This window comes from Lactuca virosa, chromosome 2 (assembly GCF_052849685.1).
Source record: "Lactuca virosa cultivar CGN04683 chromosome 2, Lactuca_virosa_CGN04683_v6, whole genome shotgun sequence".
Classification (NCBI taxonomy): Eukaryota; Viridiplantae; Streptophyta; class Magnoliopsida; order Asterales; family Asteraceae; genus Lactuca; species Lactuca virosa.
In genome coordinates this window covers 291,539,898-291,559,900 of record NC_136427.1, presented here as the reverse complement: position 1 = coordinate 291,559,900, position 20,003 = coordinate 291,539,898, and the positions used below count along the sequence as shown (strand labels likewise).

The 20,003-nt window shown below is 32.5% G+C and overlaps 1 protein-coding gene and 1 long non-coding RNA gene across 2 annotated transcripts; one reads left to right on the top strand and one right to left on the bottom strand.

The window, feature by feature from the left end:
• Positions 1-956: 956 nt before the first annotated feature.
• LOC145157100 (uncharacterized) lies at positions 957-2,137 on the top strand. Its single transcript, XR_013737089.1, has 2 exons — positions 957-1,124; positions 1,703-2,137. It is a non-coding gene; the product is annotated as an uncharacterized LOC145157100 (long non-coding RNA).
• Positions 2,138-19,135: 16,998 nt separating this feature from the next.
• On the bottom strand, positions 19,136-19,566 carry GEA6 (Stress induced protein). The gene is made up of 2 exons (XM_079077504.1): positions 19,416-19,566; positions 19,136-19,320 (listed from the first exon to the last, which is right to left on the bottom strand). Exons 1-2 carry the CDS (start codon positions 19,564-19,566, stop codon positions 19,136-19,138), a joined length of 336 nt encoding a protein of 111 aa, XP_078933630.1.
• Positions 19,567-20,003: the final 437 nt, after the last annotated feature.

Here is a 20,003-nt window from a genome sequence, read left to right as displayed (position 1 = left end):
CGATAATACATCACATTTTCGTAAGAATAGTTTGAATCAAGTGGATAATCTGGACTATTGAAGAACAAACGTGTATTCTAGCAAAATGTATTATGTTATAACGTATAAAGCGTTTCTTAAGAATAATATTCTTTAAGAATTGATTAGTGTTTTTGTTAGATTTAATTTTTTTTCTTTTTTAACCATTCTTAGTTTTAATCTTTAAAAATAATGTAATTCTTAAACCGTTATTAGTCATACTTTTTTCAGAATGAATGTAATAATTGTTTATAGTCTTATTCTTTATAAATTAATGTTATTCTTGATAATATGTGATATATTTCTTTAAGCATATTAAATATAAAAAAATATCTTGAATGAAACCATATTCCACAAGAATAAAATCGAAAATATATTTCCTAGTTTATGGTTAACTTTGTCATTCTGACGGAATAAAATTGGTTATTATTAAAAATTATATTAAAATTAAAGTTGAATTAAATTAAAAAATTCAAAATTTTAAAAATAAGTGAATTAATTATCCCTTAAAATCAGAAAATTACATTTTTTAATATAGGTTAATTGATCAAAATACCCTTATGCTGAAATTTGAGTGATTATATGGTGCATGTTATCCTATTGTAATATCATAGACTCTCAGATCATAAATTATGATTCTATTCCATTCGGTGGTCCAGATTTGTGCTTACGGATATACAATAGTTAGTGAAAACAATATATATATATATATATATATATATATATATATATATATATATATATATATATATATATATATATATATATATATATCCATAACTATTGTGTAGCTGTAGGGACCAATAAGATTTCAGAAAAATTTAAATCATTTAATTAACAAATAAGGGTAATTTAGTAATTTTTGTTTTATAAACCAAAAATAAATTCCTATATTTTTGTTAAATCCCTTAAATCACGTGTGCAGTGTTTTTATTAACCCTATCATTTTCAAGTCTCCAAATAATTAACCCTACGCCGTCGTCGACATTTTCTTCATCGTCTTCGTATACTACAGGCAACACAACCATCATCTTCACGGCATATGATTGATTTTTTTACCAAGATTAGTAACGAGACACATCGCACACACCATCGATCAGATCCAGGTAACTTTTTTTTTTTCTTTTTTTGTTAAGAAATGTCATCTTTCGACAGTAAGTTCTTTAGTTATGTAGCAATCTGTTTTCAAACAATCTAATAGAAGTGGTTTAAAATTATTTTGTTAATAGCTCATATAGCTATGCGGAGACAATTATCATAAACTCTTCATTATTTGACAGTAAGTTTGCAATTTCTTATTTGACAGTATGTTCCTTATTTGACAGTAAGTTTTGCAATTTCTTTTTTGGTTGATTTACAAACTACTAGATTTAATTCCTTTGTTTGTTAAATAATAATATATCATGATAAGCATATGATTTGTCGGCTTCATCAGGGAAATGTGATTGTGTTATTGCTTTTCTTATTTTTAGCTTATTACTTTTAAATGTTTTGTGTTTTTGTTATTGTATTTAACATTTGTTTTTAATTTATTGTTCCTATTACCGATAAATATTCACACCATGTACTAGGTTGATAAATCATTTATCGTTGTTAACTAATAACCAATTATTTGTTTAGTGCCTACCAACTGTTTGTTAAAACTCCTAAGAGACAAGATTTTTGTTTTTCATGTTTTTCACAGGTTTCTAGATTTACCGAAGGATCAGCTGTCATTATTGAGTTCATCTCCTTCTACAATGCCCCGTATAAAGTTATTCTCATAGAATGTCATTCTGCGAGAATGATATTCCGCTAGAATGTCATAATACATATAGGAACGGACAAAGAAGGAGAATAAGGATTGTTTCAAGAATGGCGATTTTTTTTTGCAAAAGAATTCAAGAATGACAGAGTATTATTTCAAAAATGAAGCTTTGTATTTGTACTTGATTACATACCTCGAGGAAACAGACCAAGAAGGAAAAACGAATTCATTCAAGAATGTCAAAAAAAATTATGATTTTTATTCTTTTGATGTATTTCACTTTCTAATTGTATTTTAAGTTCATTATCACAAAAGTGTTATCACATTCTTAAAGAATATCGTTTATATTAACATTTTACCATTGGAATGATATGTTATTGTTCTCATTCTAAGAGAATGATTCAAAATTCTTTATTATTTTATTGTTGATATTCTCATAGAATATCATTCTAACAGAATGTAATTCTGACATAATAAAATCTGTTATGATTAAAAATTACATCATAACTGAAACTGAATTAATTTAACAAAAAAGTCATATTTTTAAAATTTGGAAAATCAATAATCCATTAAAATCTGAAAATTTCATTTTTTGAATATCGTTTAATTGACTTAAGTACCATTTCAATAAAATTTGAGTGATTATAGGGTACATGTTACCTCATTGTAATATCATAGACCTTCGCATCATAGTCACTCATTCTTTTAATCTAATGGTCCAGAATTGTCCTTACGACCACACAATAGATGTCATAGACATTATAACCTAACCCTATATATATATATATATATATATATATATATATATATATATATATATATATATATATATATATATATATAGAGAGAGAGAGAGAGAGAGAGAGAGAGAGCTAGATTCAAATGTTTCTAGCAACTATTGTGTGCCTAAATGCACCAATGAGAATTCAAGAAATAATAATTAATTAAATAAATCATTAAAGGGTATTTTGGACCTTTTGTACTTTTAATTAAGGAAATCATTTAATTGAAATCTTGCAATTAAGGAAATAAAGTAAATATATTTGACCTAGTCTCTCTCTATCTTATATTCTCTCTTATATTTCCTACGGTTCTTCTTTTTCACCTACAGGGAGGATGAAATCAAAATGAGGAGGCTGTTACCTTCGCTTAAGCAGCCAAGAGACACCCCCCACCCACCGAGGATCGTTGTTGATGTCTACCCTTCACATTCGTTTCCTGCTTGGTACACGTCTTGTGTTTCCTGTTATCTCTTTCCTCACTCTTAACGACTAATCCCTTGGCTCCAATCACCATTGATGCTCTCACGTCTTCCTCACTGTATGTTGGAGACGAAGGTCCAGGACACCTTGCGTCCCTCTGTCGTAATGTAGAACAAGATGCTTTAATGGCACACGTCTTACACCAACAATTTTGGTTTTTATGGTTCTATGGTCGTTTTCTGTCTTCATCAATAACTCAAATTTATCTCCTTTTTTTTTAATTTCCCCCTTATATCGGTTCTCGTAACAGCTTCAATTTGAAGAAATTGAAGGAATTAGAAGCTATTCATCTATCGATTGTATAAGATGTATGGGATTTGAGATCTTGATGTGGCTAGGTAGGAGTTTTTGTTGGTCCACCACATGTTCGATGAAATGCTTAACAAACAATACTGGGTTAAACCTGATGACAATGAATCCAGTTTCAACTATTGACTTAAGATCTATCCACATGATGGAAACTGGAAAGGTGAATGTGGTGTGCAGGGGAAAACCTTTCCTAACTCGATATTTCCTACCTATTATCCTTCTTTGTTTATTTCTTCATAATTTATTTAATGTAGCTCAACTTATGGGTTTTCATTCAAATTAGTTCTCAAGCTATCATCTGTGATTGAGTTTGAGTTTTTATTTGATTGATTTTGTTGTAGAGTCAAGTCAGGGGTTGTTGGTGACAATCAATTATACGAGGGCACTACCGAATCATCATTATAATGAAAGAGTGAAGCAGGCCGTACTAGACAGGTAAAGCCACTAAAACACTCATTAAAATCATTTTGTTGACCTGTAAATTCTTTCAGAATGAGGGAAATATTCTTTTATAATAAAGAGGGCTTTAGTTTGCCGAATGCTACTATTCTTTCAGAATGAAGAAGGGTAATATTCTTCACATGTAATCCTGCAAATTGATCAGACCTAGACAACCAAAAAAGGCACGGAAGCTTTAATTTTATTCTTTTACAATGATATTGTTCTCTAAGAATGAAATTGAATTTTATTCTTTAATTTTTTTTTTCATATCATAATGCAAACACGTGTTCATTCTATGAGAATATAAATATTACATAAAACATGTGTTGCTAGTAATTTTGACAGAATACATTTATACATGCTTTAGAATGTTTATGCATATAGAAGAAAAGACTATGATTTAAGTTTATTCTGTAAGAATATTATTGTTGTATTCCGATAGAATTGTAGTTAATTATTTGTATGTTTAATGTGCAGTTGTTACAAGTTTATCACTACAAATTACTTGGCAATGAATTTATGGTAGAAATGGCTTGAAGAATGACCTGAAGACCTGATGGGAAAGACTTGAAGAATGAATTAAAGAATGATCACACTCACTGTTTTAAGAATGTTGTTATTTTTTTAAGAATTATACTTGTTATTCTTTCAGAATGTTTGTTATTATTCAATGAATCACAATCATACAATGTAATTATTTGGTATATTATTATTTCAAGAATCGATTTTTTATAGTCTTTCAGAATGTATTTACTAATTTATGGTTGGAATTCTGTCATTCTGACAGAATAAAATCGAAAAATATATTTACTAGTTTATGGTTAAAATTCTATCATTCTGACAAAATAAAATCGGATTTTTAATTTTAAATTAATTTAAAATATTCAGATTTTTAAAAACAAAAGAAATTAATTATCCCTAAAAATCCGAAAATTTCCTTTTTTAATATAGGTTAATTGACTAAAATGCCCTTATGCTCAAATTTGTGTGATTATATGGTACATGTTATCCTATTCTACTATCATAGACCCTCAGATCATGACTTTTGATTATATTACATCCAATGGTCCAGATCTGTGCATTCTGACACACAATAGTTACTAGAAACAAAATAACGTAACCCTATATATATATATATATATATATATATATATATATATAACTTTAAAACCCACGTAACTTATATCTTTATTGTTTATTAAGTTGAATCTTATAAACAAAAATACCAGACCAATCTTTGTGTTGTGAGTGAAGCTCATCGTTCGTTTGAGACATTTTTTTTTTGACTTTTTTTATCTGAGATTTTTTTTGGACAAAATTATTCTAATGGGCTCGACTCAAAAGGGCCTAAAAAGCCCAAACCGTGAAACCAATCCGAAGCCAAACCGTTAGTGATAGTTCGGTGGGGTTCGGTTTTAATTTTCAATGGTTCGGCTTTGGTTTTCAATTGAAAAAAAAACGTTACTAACGGGTTGGCTCCGGTTTGACATAAAAAACGAAAAAAATTCGGACCATGAACACCCCTAGCGTAGTTCATTAAATAGCTACAGGTAATAAGCATGTCGGTGTTCCACTTGACTACATAGAATAGTCAGTGGTCGTCATCTATATTCCCGTAGATGACTGGAAACAATAGTATGATAGTACTTTGGGTACATCAGTACGATAGTACTTTGGTCACAACTTATTATTTCGCACAACCCTTCACTTACCAATATTTTCCTATCACAACCTCTCATTTATTATTTCACACATCATTTCACTACCCGATCACATTTCATATATATATATATATATATATATATATATATATATATATATATATATATATATATATATAAATAAAAGGGATTAAGGTTTAATCACGTGATAATCATATCATGTTGCACAAATATATTAAACACAACTAAACAACACACACAACATTTAAGCATTTAGAATACTTGTATCTATGTGTAAATTGAAAGAAACTATGCACTCACTTGTTAAAAGTGGATGACTTGTTATTAGGACAGAGATTTGCCTAACACCTTCGCTTTTTCTTTGATGTGACCTAGGTATAATTATCATTAAGTCTTAGTCTTATATTTTTTGCGACTATAATAACGATAGTCTAGATTCCTCAAGAATCTCAATGAATATTGATCTTTAGCTGATAAGGAATAACCTGGTAAGATCATATTGGGGGTAGGGTCCGTTTGGTATATAGAGTATACTATTTGAAAATCTCACTTTAAACACCTCACTAAATCTAGTCTAGACATTACCCTCGTAAGTAGATCAATCAATATTTTGACATGTAATCACTGATAAATCTTATTTATAAATTTATAATAACAACTATGAATATAAATATAAGTTACACTTTAAATAAAATAAGTGTGGCTTAACTTACAGAGTTTAATGACAGAAAGTCCAAAAAGTTTGCAAGTAGAACTTCTACTCGAAAGCTTCTGTATGTCAGGCTCTCTGATGTCTCAGGGCTACGTCAAATACTTAAAATCTAAAGGAAATTCGGACCAAATAAGGAGAAATTCCAGAGAAGTGGTTATGGAGGTATGAGGAGTGGAATGAGGAGGTTGCTGACCAGGCGCGCCGCGCCCTCCAGCCACGCTGCTCCTTCCGTTTTGTGACACGTGTAGAAAAAGCGGTGGTCCATACCCCACCTTCTAGATGCATGCGTCGCGCCCTATGCGCACATTCGTGCCAAATTTTTAATATTTTCTAAAAATCATATCTTTCTCATATGAGTTATGTTTTTCCGTTCTTTATGCCCATGCGCAGCTATCAACGAGTACTACAACTTTCAGCGTCGGCTAATTCTCAATTTATTTTTAATTTTATATTTTTAAAGGGCTTAGACTGTTAAAACTTGTATAAAAATCATAACTCTTTCATACGGATTTCGTTATTAACTGTCTTTATATCGACAGAACCCTATTCACGAGATCGTCAACTCTCGTTTATATTATTTCGGCTAACAATCAACATATTTGATATTCGATTTCTGTGCCCACACTGCTACACTGAAACTTTGAAAAAAAATCGTAAGTTCCTCATACGAAGTCAAATTTGGACGTTCTTTATATGCATGCTTTCGCTTTTACAATTACTACGACTTCCGTTTAGATTACTTAGGCTAATAAGCAACCCATATTTAGTTTACTATTTATGACACTCTTTATCGTATTGGGTTGAACGTGAAACTTCAATGAATCATAACTTCTTCATACGAAGTTAGATTCAAGTGTTCCTTATATCCACGTGTAACGCCCGTAGATCCGGGCTAGTCAATTTAGAGATAATATGGGTCGAAAACGACTTTTCGACAAAAGATTATTTAGAATAAATAATCTTACCCAAGTTGTAGAATATGTCTCAAGGTTACAAATGACTCCTTAAACATTACTACTATGCACTAAAAACGTAGTACAAGGTAAGTAGGGTCGATCCACAGAGACACGGGACAAATGCTTATACCTTTTTGCGCAAGGTACAATATGATCACAAAAGAGGGGGATTTAAATGCAATGATTCAAATAAGAGCTAATTTAATGAGTAAGCAATTGATTAAGTGAAATAAGTTCAAGATTTGTAAGTACTCCAACTCTATGCAAGACAAATTAGCAATGTGATTCCATGGATGACAAGATATTTGTTTAATTCTATCTAAGTTGGTACTTGAAAGTGTTAACAAGCTCTAACACTTCCCATTCACCACAATAATTAACCAAAACAAGCTCTTTGATTAATCCTAACCTTACCAATCTAATCTAAACAAACTCTTAGAATTAGGTTGAAAGATTGCATTAAACTTTATGTGAATGTTCCCAACAACACTCAATACTCCTCATAAGCTCGGGAGCATAAGAATGTGTGAATAAGATTTACACTAAATTCATTCAATAGAAATCAGTTTAGTGCTTGTTACCTAGTCAAATTTACAAAACAATTACGAATTTTGCAATTAGATAACTTGAATTATCTAACCCTAATTCAAATGGCCAATAAGAATCACAATTAGAATCAAACATTCGATTGAAACAAAATCAAATTCACTAGATAGAAAATTGAAAGAAAACATCAAGTCATATGATTGAAATCACAACTAGAAGTCAAGACATAAAGTTGGAGAATCTAGGGTTCTAGCCACTCATGACTAGAACAAGATCACAAATCTAGAAAATGAAATTAAAGTTCTTACAAAATGAAATCAAATGTTCCCAAGTGTTAATCAACTTCAAAATCCTCAAGAAAATCGCCTTCTCTACTCCAAAAATCGACCCCCCAAAGTAAAAAGTCAGTTCCCACCTTTAAAAATGGTGAAAAACTGCTTTAAAACCCGCATTTACGTTTACACGGCCCGCGTAAATTAACACTGTCATTTACACGGCCGTGTAAACGTCTGTAAAGCCAAAATCTTCATTTCTTTGATATCTTGCTCCTCGGTGCTCCGCAAGTCCTGAAATTTTGTCCGCAACTTTTATTTACCTCCTCCAACAATATCCTACCTCCAAAAGTCCCTAAAATATCACAAAAGTATGTGAATGAAATTGCCTCATGAAAAATCCCGAAAAACATGCAAAATGCATGAGTTTAAGCCTATATGCAATGTACTTTTATGAAATAAAGCTACAAAATGGGTACATGAAATGCACCTAACAAATACATAGAGTTTCAATCTACAATCCTGAAAAAAATGCAAATTAAATCACCAAGGGTAATAACGTCCACACCGACTGACATGAAAAATAACCACCAAAAAAGAGCAACAAGAGGAGCCAACATGGGCAAAATAGCCTAATCCAAAACTCCAACCACTTAGAACAAACACACCGCCGATCAAAGAAGCATGAGTAGAAACCTCCAAACCAAACTCACCAAAGAAACCAACACACTATCCATCTCAGAAAATAGTAACCAACTTAAGAAACCACCTTAAAAATAGCACTCCACTTTCAAATAAAGGACAACTCCTAATCCTCGAATAAACAAATGCACCATACGCTTGAAAAAAACTTAATGAAGTCATAGAATTTGAGTAGTGCCAAGAATGAGCATGGAAAAAACATATATAAACCAAACAACACCAGAACCATGCTCTTGATATAGCACAATGTAAAGAGGGCAGAACCATAATTACTATAAATAGCACCAGAACCATGTAATCCTATAGGGCAACCATCATTTGCCCCAACCATCTTTGTAACCACCATAAGGACAACCAAAGTTGGAACCACTTGAAACATCTGCTAATAATAAGACTAATAATAAGACTGGAAGATAAAGTCCAAGCCTCATTAAATACAAAACAGATATGAAATGTCAACTCCTAAATAAAAGTATACATTTACAAAATAGATCCCTAAGCTTGTAGTCTTTTAATTGTTTTGTTTTTTTAACCTTTTTAATTTTCTTCTTTCATATTGTAGTTTTAAATTATTTGTTTTATATGATTTTTGTTTTAGCATTTCAAGGTTTTAATTTATATATTACAATTCAAGTTTTAATTATTCACGACACATATTTTATAATAATTTAAATTACTATTAGAAGATAAATATTAGCTTTTAAATCATGAATTATTATTAAAACAACATTCAACTTATATATTTTTGTATTTTTGTTGTGTTTTTATATTTTTCATTGGTAAACATATCATGGATTTAATATTGATAAAAAAAAAGTCCAAGATATGAAAGCTATCTGTTTTTTAATTGTTCGCCGAAATTAAAGAAAACAAATCTCCCCAAGCTTAAACCTTTCTTGTCCTCAAGAAAGAACAAGAAAATTTAAACCGGAGAAAATAAAATAAAAGAGAAGAAAAGAAAATCAAAGTTAAACTTTTTTTTTTTTGAAACTTGATGCAAGAAATCAAAACAAATATGAAAAAATATATCCAACCCAATTAACCCTGTTTTGTACCATAGTTGAGAATGTACCTGTCATGCCTTGAGTCAACTTGGCTTTAGTCTCAAAATATTATATGATAATAGAAATAAGACTTTGGCCACTCCCTAATACAACTCAACAGAATCAAAGATCACAACACTAATTCCCTTTCAATATCATCAAGTCAATTCTTGGAACAAATTATGGTCTTACTCTCGTGAAATTATATGTGACAAAACATGCTCAACCATCTTCGTTTCATAAAATATAACAATGCCCGATTCCAGCTATTTGTTGATCAACAACAATCTTTTTCTGAAAAATCTTTTCTAAAAATTCCCTAATATTTATCCAGATTGGTTACAAACTTCAAACCACTTACACCAGTCAAAGTAATTAACATTCAGTCCAATGTCATAAGTTCAAATCCAAGTCCAAGGGAATCTTTTGACAGCCAAGTATTTTTCCTAAACACAATATTCAATTAAACTATAAACACAACTATATACAAACTTCCTAATTACATTTTTTTTACAAATAAAGCTCATGGCTTTCTTTGAAATCCGTGTAACGGGCTTCCAACCAACACATCCAGATCAAATGACCTTAGTGTGCTAGATTTAAAAGGATCCCTCGGGTTTACTTGCCCGAACCTCAAAGGCCACAGATTAGCTTTATTTGCTATTATTAAGTTCATGACTTTCTATGGAACCCATGTAACGAAATTTCAACTCAATCAGTCCCAAACAATTTAGCTTTAGGCGATTAGATGTAAAACACCCCTCAGAGTTTACTTGTTCGAATCCCAAAGGTCACAGATTAACTTAATAATAGTTTTTTTTTTTTTTAAGTAACACAAATACAAATAACTAAGTTAACACATAAAACTCTTATTAATTTATTTATTTATTTGGCCAATTTCTTAATACTTTCGTCCTTGACTTTTCTATTGTGGGACATCTCATGGTCTATTACCGTGAGGACTTCTAAGACATTTTTCAGGGGACTAAAGGTTAACATGCAAAGACCCGTAAGTATAGTTGAAAGCTATGTCCCCAAGCAGGGTATATAAAAGGGAATGAGTAGAAAAGACTTTTTAGAGCGCTGGAAGGCTCGGGACATTGAAATTTTGCATTCTTTTTATGAACTTTTGAATTTGGCATTTTAAGTTCAATTGAGCATTACTACTCATAAGACCGGTCATATGTCCCAAAGAATTAACTCATACCTGCTGTTATGCTCCAATGTTGACAATCTTCTCACTTTCTGTTTTGCACAAGTAACTTCGGGAGGTGTGTTCGTGTGTGATTAACTTGCTTTTAGATTTTTCAATAAAAAGAGCAAGCCAGTTTCAAGGCACATGACTCATTTACCAGCTCAACTGTTTTGAAAAGATTCGGTTGCTTGGGATTGGATCGTTTTTTTTTTTTTTTTAATTATGCAATGAATGCAATGCAAAAATTTAGATGCAAACAAAATGCAAAGAAAATAATAAAAATTAGAATAGAAAGAAAATCTTTTTGGTTTTTGAAAAATTTTCCATGCAGAAAAAAAATGAAAAAGAAAATGAAATGAAAATTAATGCAATATGTACAAAACTACATGCAACCTACATGCAACGGGATTTATGCATGGATGGATTCCCCTCCCCAAGCTTAAAATAAGCATTGTCCTCGATGCTTGGAGAGAGGCATAGCCGGCCTATTGAGAGTCGGATGGTGGAGGATGGTAGCTGGGTTGGGAATGGGTCCAAAACAGTCACAGATGCATACCAATTGAATTTTTAAGCAAAATATGAACGACTAAAAATGTGGAAAGAATTTACCAAATCGTTCTTGGAGCCTTGCAATTATGGTTAGAACCTCCTCTTCATCCTTCCCAAGCTATCCGTGAAGTATTTTTGGAGCCGGAGATTCATTTTCTAGGCATAAAAAATAAGTTTAAAACCATTTGGGATATTAAAAAAAATTGAAATTTACCAAAGACTAAAAAGTTTTAAAAGAAAGGAAACAAATAACCCCGGGTTGCCTCCCGGTTAGCTGCCCTTGTTTTAAGTCGTTGGCTCGACTTGGCCCCTGAATGTGCTTTGTTCTAAGTAGGTGGGCCTTTACAACACATTAACCTTCTCGCCACTTCCTTCAATTGAAAACTTATCTTCTACCTGACTTTTTTTTTTCTTTTTTTTTTCAAGCACCTGCTCACAAAACGCTTGGCATAAACAATTAGTAACACCGTGTCCCCGGCAACGACGCCAATTTGTTAGGGCGTGTCAAACCCAACAAATAAAGGGTACAAATGACTCCTTAAACACTACTACTATGCACTAAAAACGTAGTACAAGGTAAGTAGGGTCGATCCACAGAGACACGGGACAAATGCTTATACCTTTTTGCGCAAGGTACAATATGATCACAAAAGAGGGGGATTTAAATGCAATGATTCAAATAAGAGCTAATTTAATGAGTAAGCAATTGATTAAGTGAAATAAGTTCAAGATTTGTAAGTACTCCAACTCTATGCAAGACAAATTAGCAATGTGATTCCATGGATGACAAGATATTTGTTTAATTCTATCTAAGTTGGTACTTGAAAGTGTTAACAAGCTCTAACACTTCCCATTCACCACAATAATTAACCAAAACAAGCTCTTTGATTAATCCTAACCTTACCAATCTAATCTAAACAAACTCTTAGAATTAGGTTGAAAGATTGCATTAAACTTTATGTGAATGTTCCCAACAACACTCAATACTCCTCATAAGCTCGGGAGCATAAGAATGTGTGAATAAGATTTACACTAAATTCATTCAATAGAAATCAGTTTAGTGCTTGTTACCTAGTCAAATTTACAAAACAATTACGAATTTTGCAATTAGATAACTTGAATTATCTAACCCTAATTCAAATGGCCAATAAGAATCACAATTAGAATCAAACATTCGATTGAAACAAAATCAAATTCACTAGATAGAAAATTGAAAGAAAACATCAAGTCATATGATTGAAATCACAACTAGAAGTCAAGACATAAAGTTGGAGAATCTAGGGTTCTAGCCACTCATGACTAGAACAAGATCACAAATCTAGAAAATGAAATTAAAGTTCTTACAAAATGAAATCAAATGTTCCCAAGTGTTAATCAACTTCAAAATCCTCAAGAAAATCGCCTTCTCTACTCCAAAAATCGACCCCCCAAAGTAAAAAGTCAGTTCCCACCTTTAAAAATGGTGAAAAACTGCTTTAAAACCCGCATTTACGTTTACACGGCCCGCGTAAATTAACACTGTCATTTACACGGCCGTGTAAACGTCTGTAAAGCCAAAATCTTCATTTCTTTGATATCTTGCTCCTCGGTGCTCCGCAAGTCCTGAAATTTTGTCCGCAACTTTTATTTACCTCCTCCAACAATATCCTACCTCCAAAAGTCCCTAAAATATCACAAAAGTATGTGAATGAAATTGCCTCATGAAAAATCCCGAAAAACATGCAAAATGCATGAGTTTAAGCCTATATGCAATGTACTTTTATGAAATAAAGCTACAAAATGGGTACATGAAATGCACCTAACAAATACATAGAGTTTCAATCTACAATCCTGAAAAAAATGCAAATTAAATCACCAAGGGTAATAACGTCCACACCGACTGACATGAAAAATAACCACCAAAAAAGAGCAACAAGAGGAGCCAACATGGGCAAAATAGCCTAATCCAAAACTCCAACCACTTAGAACAAACACACCGCCGATCAAAGAAGCATGAGTAGAAACCTCCAAACCAAACTCACCAAAGAAACCAACACACTATCCATCTCAGAAAATAGTAACCAACTTAAGAAACCACCTTAAAAATAGCACTCCACTTTCAAATAAAGGACAACTCCTAATCCTCGAATAAACAAATGCACCATACGCTTGAAAAAAACTTAATGAAGTCATAGAATTTGAGTAGTGCCAAGAATGAGCATGGAAAAAACATATATAAACCAAACAACACCAGAACCATGCTCTTGATATAGCACAATGTAAAGAGGGCAGAACCATAATTACTATAAATAGCACCAGAACCATGTAATCCTATAGGGCAACCATCATTTGCCCCAACCATCTTTGTAACCACCATAAGGACAACCAAAGTTGGAACCACTTGAAACATCTGCTAATAATAAGACTAATAATAAGACTGGAAGATAAAGTCCAAGCCTCATTAAATACAAAACAGATATGAAATGTCAACTCCTAAATAAAAGTATACATTTACAAAATAGATCCCTAAGCTTGTAGTCTTTTAATTGTTTTGTTTTTTTAACCTTTTTAATTTTCTTCTTTCATATTGTAGTTTTAAATTATTTGTTTTATATGATTTTTGTTTTAGCATTTCAAGGTTTTAATTTATATATTACAATTCAAGTTTTAATTATTCACGACACATATTTTATAATAATTTAAATTACTATTAGAAGATAAATATTAGCTTTTAAATCATGAATTATTATTAAAACAACATTCAACTTATATATTTTTGTATTTTTGTTGTGTTTTTATATTTTTCATTGGTAAACATATCATGGATTTAATATTGATAAAAAAAAAGTCCAAGATATGAAAGCTATCTGTTTTTTAATTGTTCGCCGAAATTAAAGAAAACAAACCAATATGTCACTACCAAGTTACATTAAAATACTCATACAAATAAACTAATCACAACAAAAAAATATTATTAGAATGATAAGTATTCAATTACAATACAATATGATTTCATATTAGTCTTTCAGATTTTAAACAATAAAAATAACAAACATTTAGATGTGCTCATCAATTTCCTCGATTAAAACAAAATATTAATGCTTAAAAGTGACACCTAAATTTGGATTAGACACAACCTTATCATTTTCTCCATGTTTGTTTTTCTTTTAGTTTATGACAAAGACTTAGTAAATTACCTTTACCCGCATAGAATATAGCTTCAGTAGGAGTTGGTAGAGCACTTTTTTTCATAATTTCACTTTTTCAAGTTTTTAACAAGCACTTGATTGTTGCTCTTTTCAAGAACAACAAATCTATTGTGTGCAACGAAGATTGCAGAGCCAACAACTCCTCTATTTCCTTCTTTTTAAGTATATTTTATTATGAAGTTTGAAAAGTCTAAATGTGTCCAAATGTAATCAAGATGCCCAAGAAGTGTGAACAAACATATATGGAGTTTATAGTTCCATACTTTGATCATGTAATCATCTCCTGCATGAACCAGTACATGTTTAGTGTAATACAAGAAAGGAGTGAGATAAGTAGCTTGAAAATTCTTTGATTTCTTTGCAAGGGTGGTAACAAACACTACATTTTGTCCAACATTCATCGTTGTTGTGCAAGGATTCACTGTCTAGATAATCTACAATCAGAAATAACAAAAAAAACTAAAAGTAGAAGAAAGGAGTGATATAAGTAGCTTACAATGTAATTTATTATTCGTACAAAAAACTTAGCTTCTGAGATAATCACATTTCTGTCATTGATGCACTTACAACTGTTCTTGAGACCTATGAGGCATTTCATCGAATGGGTGGTGAGCACAAACAACAACTTTCCATTCACGCCTGAATCAGCCGTTCCTGTAAGCCCACTGGTGTTGGTTGATTCAAGAACAAAGTCTGGTAAATCCAATAGAAGAACTCATCATATGGATTTATGGTGGATACCGAGTTATGATTAGGGAGATGGTTTTGCATTTAACGATAGAACCCTTCAATCCATTTATCCTACAATCATCCATACATTTAACAATAAGTTTGAAGAGGAGTAAGCATTCTTGGGATCTTATTTTCAACAAGAAAATCAACTTAACGATGAGGCAAGTTTTAACATTGTGTCCAAAGCCGTCAGAGCGCTATAAAGCCATAATCACACATAATTTTTTTTTCTATAGCAAGAGGTCATTTGATTCTCGAATGCAGTAAAAATTGAAGTTCTAAATACATAATCAGAGGGTGTATGAGAGGTTTAAAACATAAGATTTAGGAATAAATTTAGAAATGTTTACCTTCATTATCATGCTAATGAACTCAAAATTAATCAGGAAACGATGAAATCTTACGTTTTGAATGGATGGTGGCGTTAAAAGAGTGAAACGCGACCTAGAGGGAGCAAGCCCTGACCTCTTTCATGGCGAAGGCAGTGGAGGAGGATAAGAGAGATACATTGATTTTTGCTGATTTAGGGGATACTAAGGGCGTGTTTGTTGTGACGTATTTGGCTGTATTCCTTTGTAATTGGAATTGAATTCCAATTACAAAGTGTGTTTGGCTAGGTTTTTATAAGGAATTGAATTGCTAAATGAAAAAAACATGCCCTTCTCTAGTGTAATCAGATTCCTTGGCTATGAGAGAAGATTTCAAATACAAGGCGTGTTCCATATTTTATTGAGACAAAAATACCCCTTTCCTTTCATCAAAAAAAAGAACGCAACCCTAATTCCAGTTTATTGCTCGCTTTCTTTCCTTCCTTTCGTGAAGGACGACCTCCAATCCAGTGACCGAACTCCAGCGAACGAACTGATCCTTGCCATCTTCGTCATCTTCATTCATCATACAGGTATGTTAATCTGATTTCTTCATCATGTTTTCTATTAATTTCTTCGCCATCTTCATTCAATCTGATTCAGTAATTAGATCCTTCCAATCGGTTCCTTCAAATCATTCCAATCTCCATCACAATGTTCCATTCTGATTTCTTCTTCATGCTTTCTATTTCTTCGTCATCTTCTCTGTTGGCGGGAAAATTAACGCCTCTTGGAAAAAAGTCGGCGACGCCAACTCTTGGAAAAAGTCCATGGGAAATTGTCGACCTTTTTAGTTTTTGTTTTTTATATGATTACGAGATGGGTTTTGAATTCCGGTTAATGAACCTGTTTTTTTATGTTTTTTACTTGAATTTGTTACAGGTTATGTCTCGACTTAGTTTAACATGTAGACGTAGGTTAGGGAGAAGGAAAGTTGTTGTGGCATATTGGAACCAAGTTATGGTATCGGTTGTATGGTTTTTTATTACCTTATGCAATTTGATAGCCAAATACAAAAGCAGTAGACTACGTATCCGGGGTATATCATCACATACCGATCGATACACCATATTGCATAGGTATGCTTATGAGAGTGACACCATGTGTTTATCACAACTTAAGATGAATAGGAGATGTTTTGCAAGATTGTGTTGCATGCTAGAAACATTGTGTTACATGCTAGAAACATTAGGTGGGTTTATCATAACTTATCTAACATGTATTTATTTTGGTTTATCATTTTGGAAGATGTATGAAAAACGCTCTAGAATGGAAGTTATATTTGATTGTTGGGTTATATATGTTTATAATCGGTATTAAATTTGATTGTTGGTTTATTTAGAAGTTTTTTTATGTAAATTATAAAGCAATTTAAAAAAAACAAATAAAGGGTATTATTGTCATTTGACAGAATTTCATTCCAATTCCTTCAACAAATCATCAATCCAAACAGAAAAAAACATGAGAATGGATTTCAATTACAACTCAAAATCTGGCAGCCAAACGCGCAACAGAATTCAATTCCTTCAGAATTCAATTACAATAGAATTCAATTACATTCCTTAGCATTACACCAATCCAAACAACCCCTAAGAATAACTAAGAAAAGGAATCTGGAAGAAGAAAAGGAAATGAAAGTAGTGATTTGGTCCCTTGTATCATCGTCAGTTACACATAGTCCCTGATTTTGTGGGAAAGATTGATGATTTCATTTGATTGAAACCGATTTAAAAGGATAGTATACATGCGCAACAAATTTAACATAAGAGAAGGGTAAACCAGGAAATTCACTTTGGTATTTTGAGCGGGAAAATTCGATGATGGGGTGCTCAGCAACCGCCACGTGGCAATGAATGTACTTATTTATTAGGATAAGAGAAGAGATGTCTGAAACCACCACAATTTTTTTTTCCTTCGGTTTCTATATGATTGATGTCGATTTTGCTGCATTTCTAATTGTTGTTTTTTATACTTTGTACAATAAAGGTATATCACACAATTACTACAACATCCCCAACTTTTGTGACAATTTTTTTTCCTTCGGTTTCTATGTGATTGATGTCGATTGTGCTGCATTTCTAAGTGTTGTTTTTTATACCTTATACAATAAAGGTATATCACACAATTTCTGCAACATCTACATTCATATTCATTCCTGCTTTTCTTATTTTTAACAAAATTTAGAACCATTTAGAAAAGGTAACAAACTTTCAATTTTGTTCATATATTTTCATTGAATTTTTTCGTGCCTGATTTACTCATGAGTTACTTGAAATTGTTTATATTTTACCCAATAACCGGTCATAAGGGTAAAATATAAACAATTTCAAATAATTTAAGAATAAATCAAACACGATGGCAATAAGCAATAGGGCTCTCGGTTTGCAGTGTTAGAAACTGAAGAACAGAACCCGAAGGGATGGCTGATGAGAACAGGCTCGCCGACGAAAAAAAATTCAACACCAAACGTGACCATTCAAGACCAAACGTGACCAAAGAGACGTGTGTGGGGTGGGCGAGTGTATAGGATTCAGCTATATATCGTTCATCTATTATGATTGTTTAGAACCCATTTTTATTTTTTTATTTTTCGTAAAATCAAAACGAATATCGTTCATCTCTTCTGGTTGTTTAGGACCCTTTTTTTCGTACGAACCCTCAAAACGCCCCGGATATGACAATAGTTTTTCTTAAATTAATTAAATTAAGAATATACGTTATGTAAATTTCAGTATTTCACATTCTCCAACCTCTCTTTGTTCCTACCATAACAAATGAAAATTAAATTAAGCACCACAAAGGAAAAGACCCACAAAAACTATCTGTTCTTAGAAAATTCGAAGATTATAAGACCGTCTAATAATATTAACGAACGAATATAATTTAGTAAGACAGACCGGTTCAACCCAATCGCGGAACCGACACCAGTCCAAAAGAGACGAGCCTACACCTAGTTCAAACAGGGAACCGGCTTCACCCAAATTTGCTCCAGAACAGGTCCCGATCCGTCCACATAGCGGCAGAGACCAACTCCAACCACCGCAAAGCCAACCGCTGACCACTTCAGTAAATCAATATTGTCGCAATATGCCAATATATGTCGAGTCATTGATGGCTGTCGTTGGTTTAATTATTGCTTCTTTCCTCAAAAACATGTTCAAAAAAAATCAACCCAAAAACAAAAACGAAGATATTAACATCTATATGAGTACATTATAAAACCGTAGGAGTACATTATAAAATCGTTGGTTAAAGGACTACCGCCATGTATGATGCATGCACGACGGAAGTACACAACAAAATTACCAACAATATCATGACCTACTATACTACGTACTTTACAGGCACACAAGATCAACTTGCAAACAAACAGCTAGCTATATAACGTTCTATAAACAAACACTACATATCGATTATTTATCTTCATCAGCCTTTGAGGTCTTGTTGCTGTACTTGGATTCATCGAGCGGAATTCCTTCCTCCTCCGCACGTTCACCGCCTGACTTCTCTTCGGTGCTCAAGCCACCCTTTTTACCCATCTCCTTGTAACCTTCCGTCCCCAGTTGCTCCCTCCTCGTTTGTCCTCCCTTGCTCCTCCCTAAAACACCACCATTATATTCATGAATGATCAAATTGTAAGGAAGTTATGTACGTACTACATGTGAAATGATGAAAAGCAAAATAAAGATATACCTTCAGCAAGGCGTTCCTGGGCCTCCAGACTTTTTCCACGAGTACCACCGGGAACGACGGTCTCGCCTTCCGCAGCCCGTTTGTCGAGCTCCTTTTTCTCCTGTTCGGAGACTTGGTCGGAGATCTTGCGTCCTTGTTGCTGTGATGCCATTTTGTTTCTACTTTTTCGATTGAAGATATAGTTTTTTGGTGCAGTATTATATTGAACGATGGAGTGTAATACGACATGAGTGGAAATATATATACTGTGTAGAAGAGAGATGATAATTGACATGCATGTAGCCACGTGGTATAATGACGTGGTGGGAGGTCAATGAAGAGGGTCTGGGACGTGTATTTTGTTTGGAACCACACATCTCCCCGTTGAGACGCGTGTCTGAATCTTAAGTAGGTCGACTGTAGCTATCTCATCCCTGCGATTGTTATTAAAGTGTCGCTGTGAATATGTTTCGAGTCTTTCTTCTTCTATCTTTAGTAGCATATTCGTGTTATTAAGCTAATGTTTTCCAGAAACATTGTTTTGTCGGTAAATTTATCAAACTGTGAAAAATTAATAGTCATTTAGAAAATAACCTTATATTTTAATAC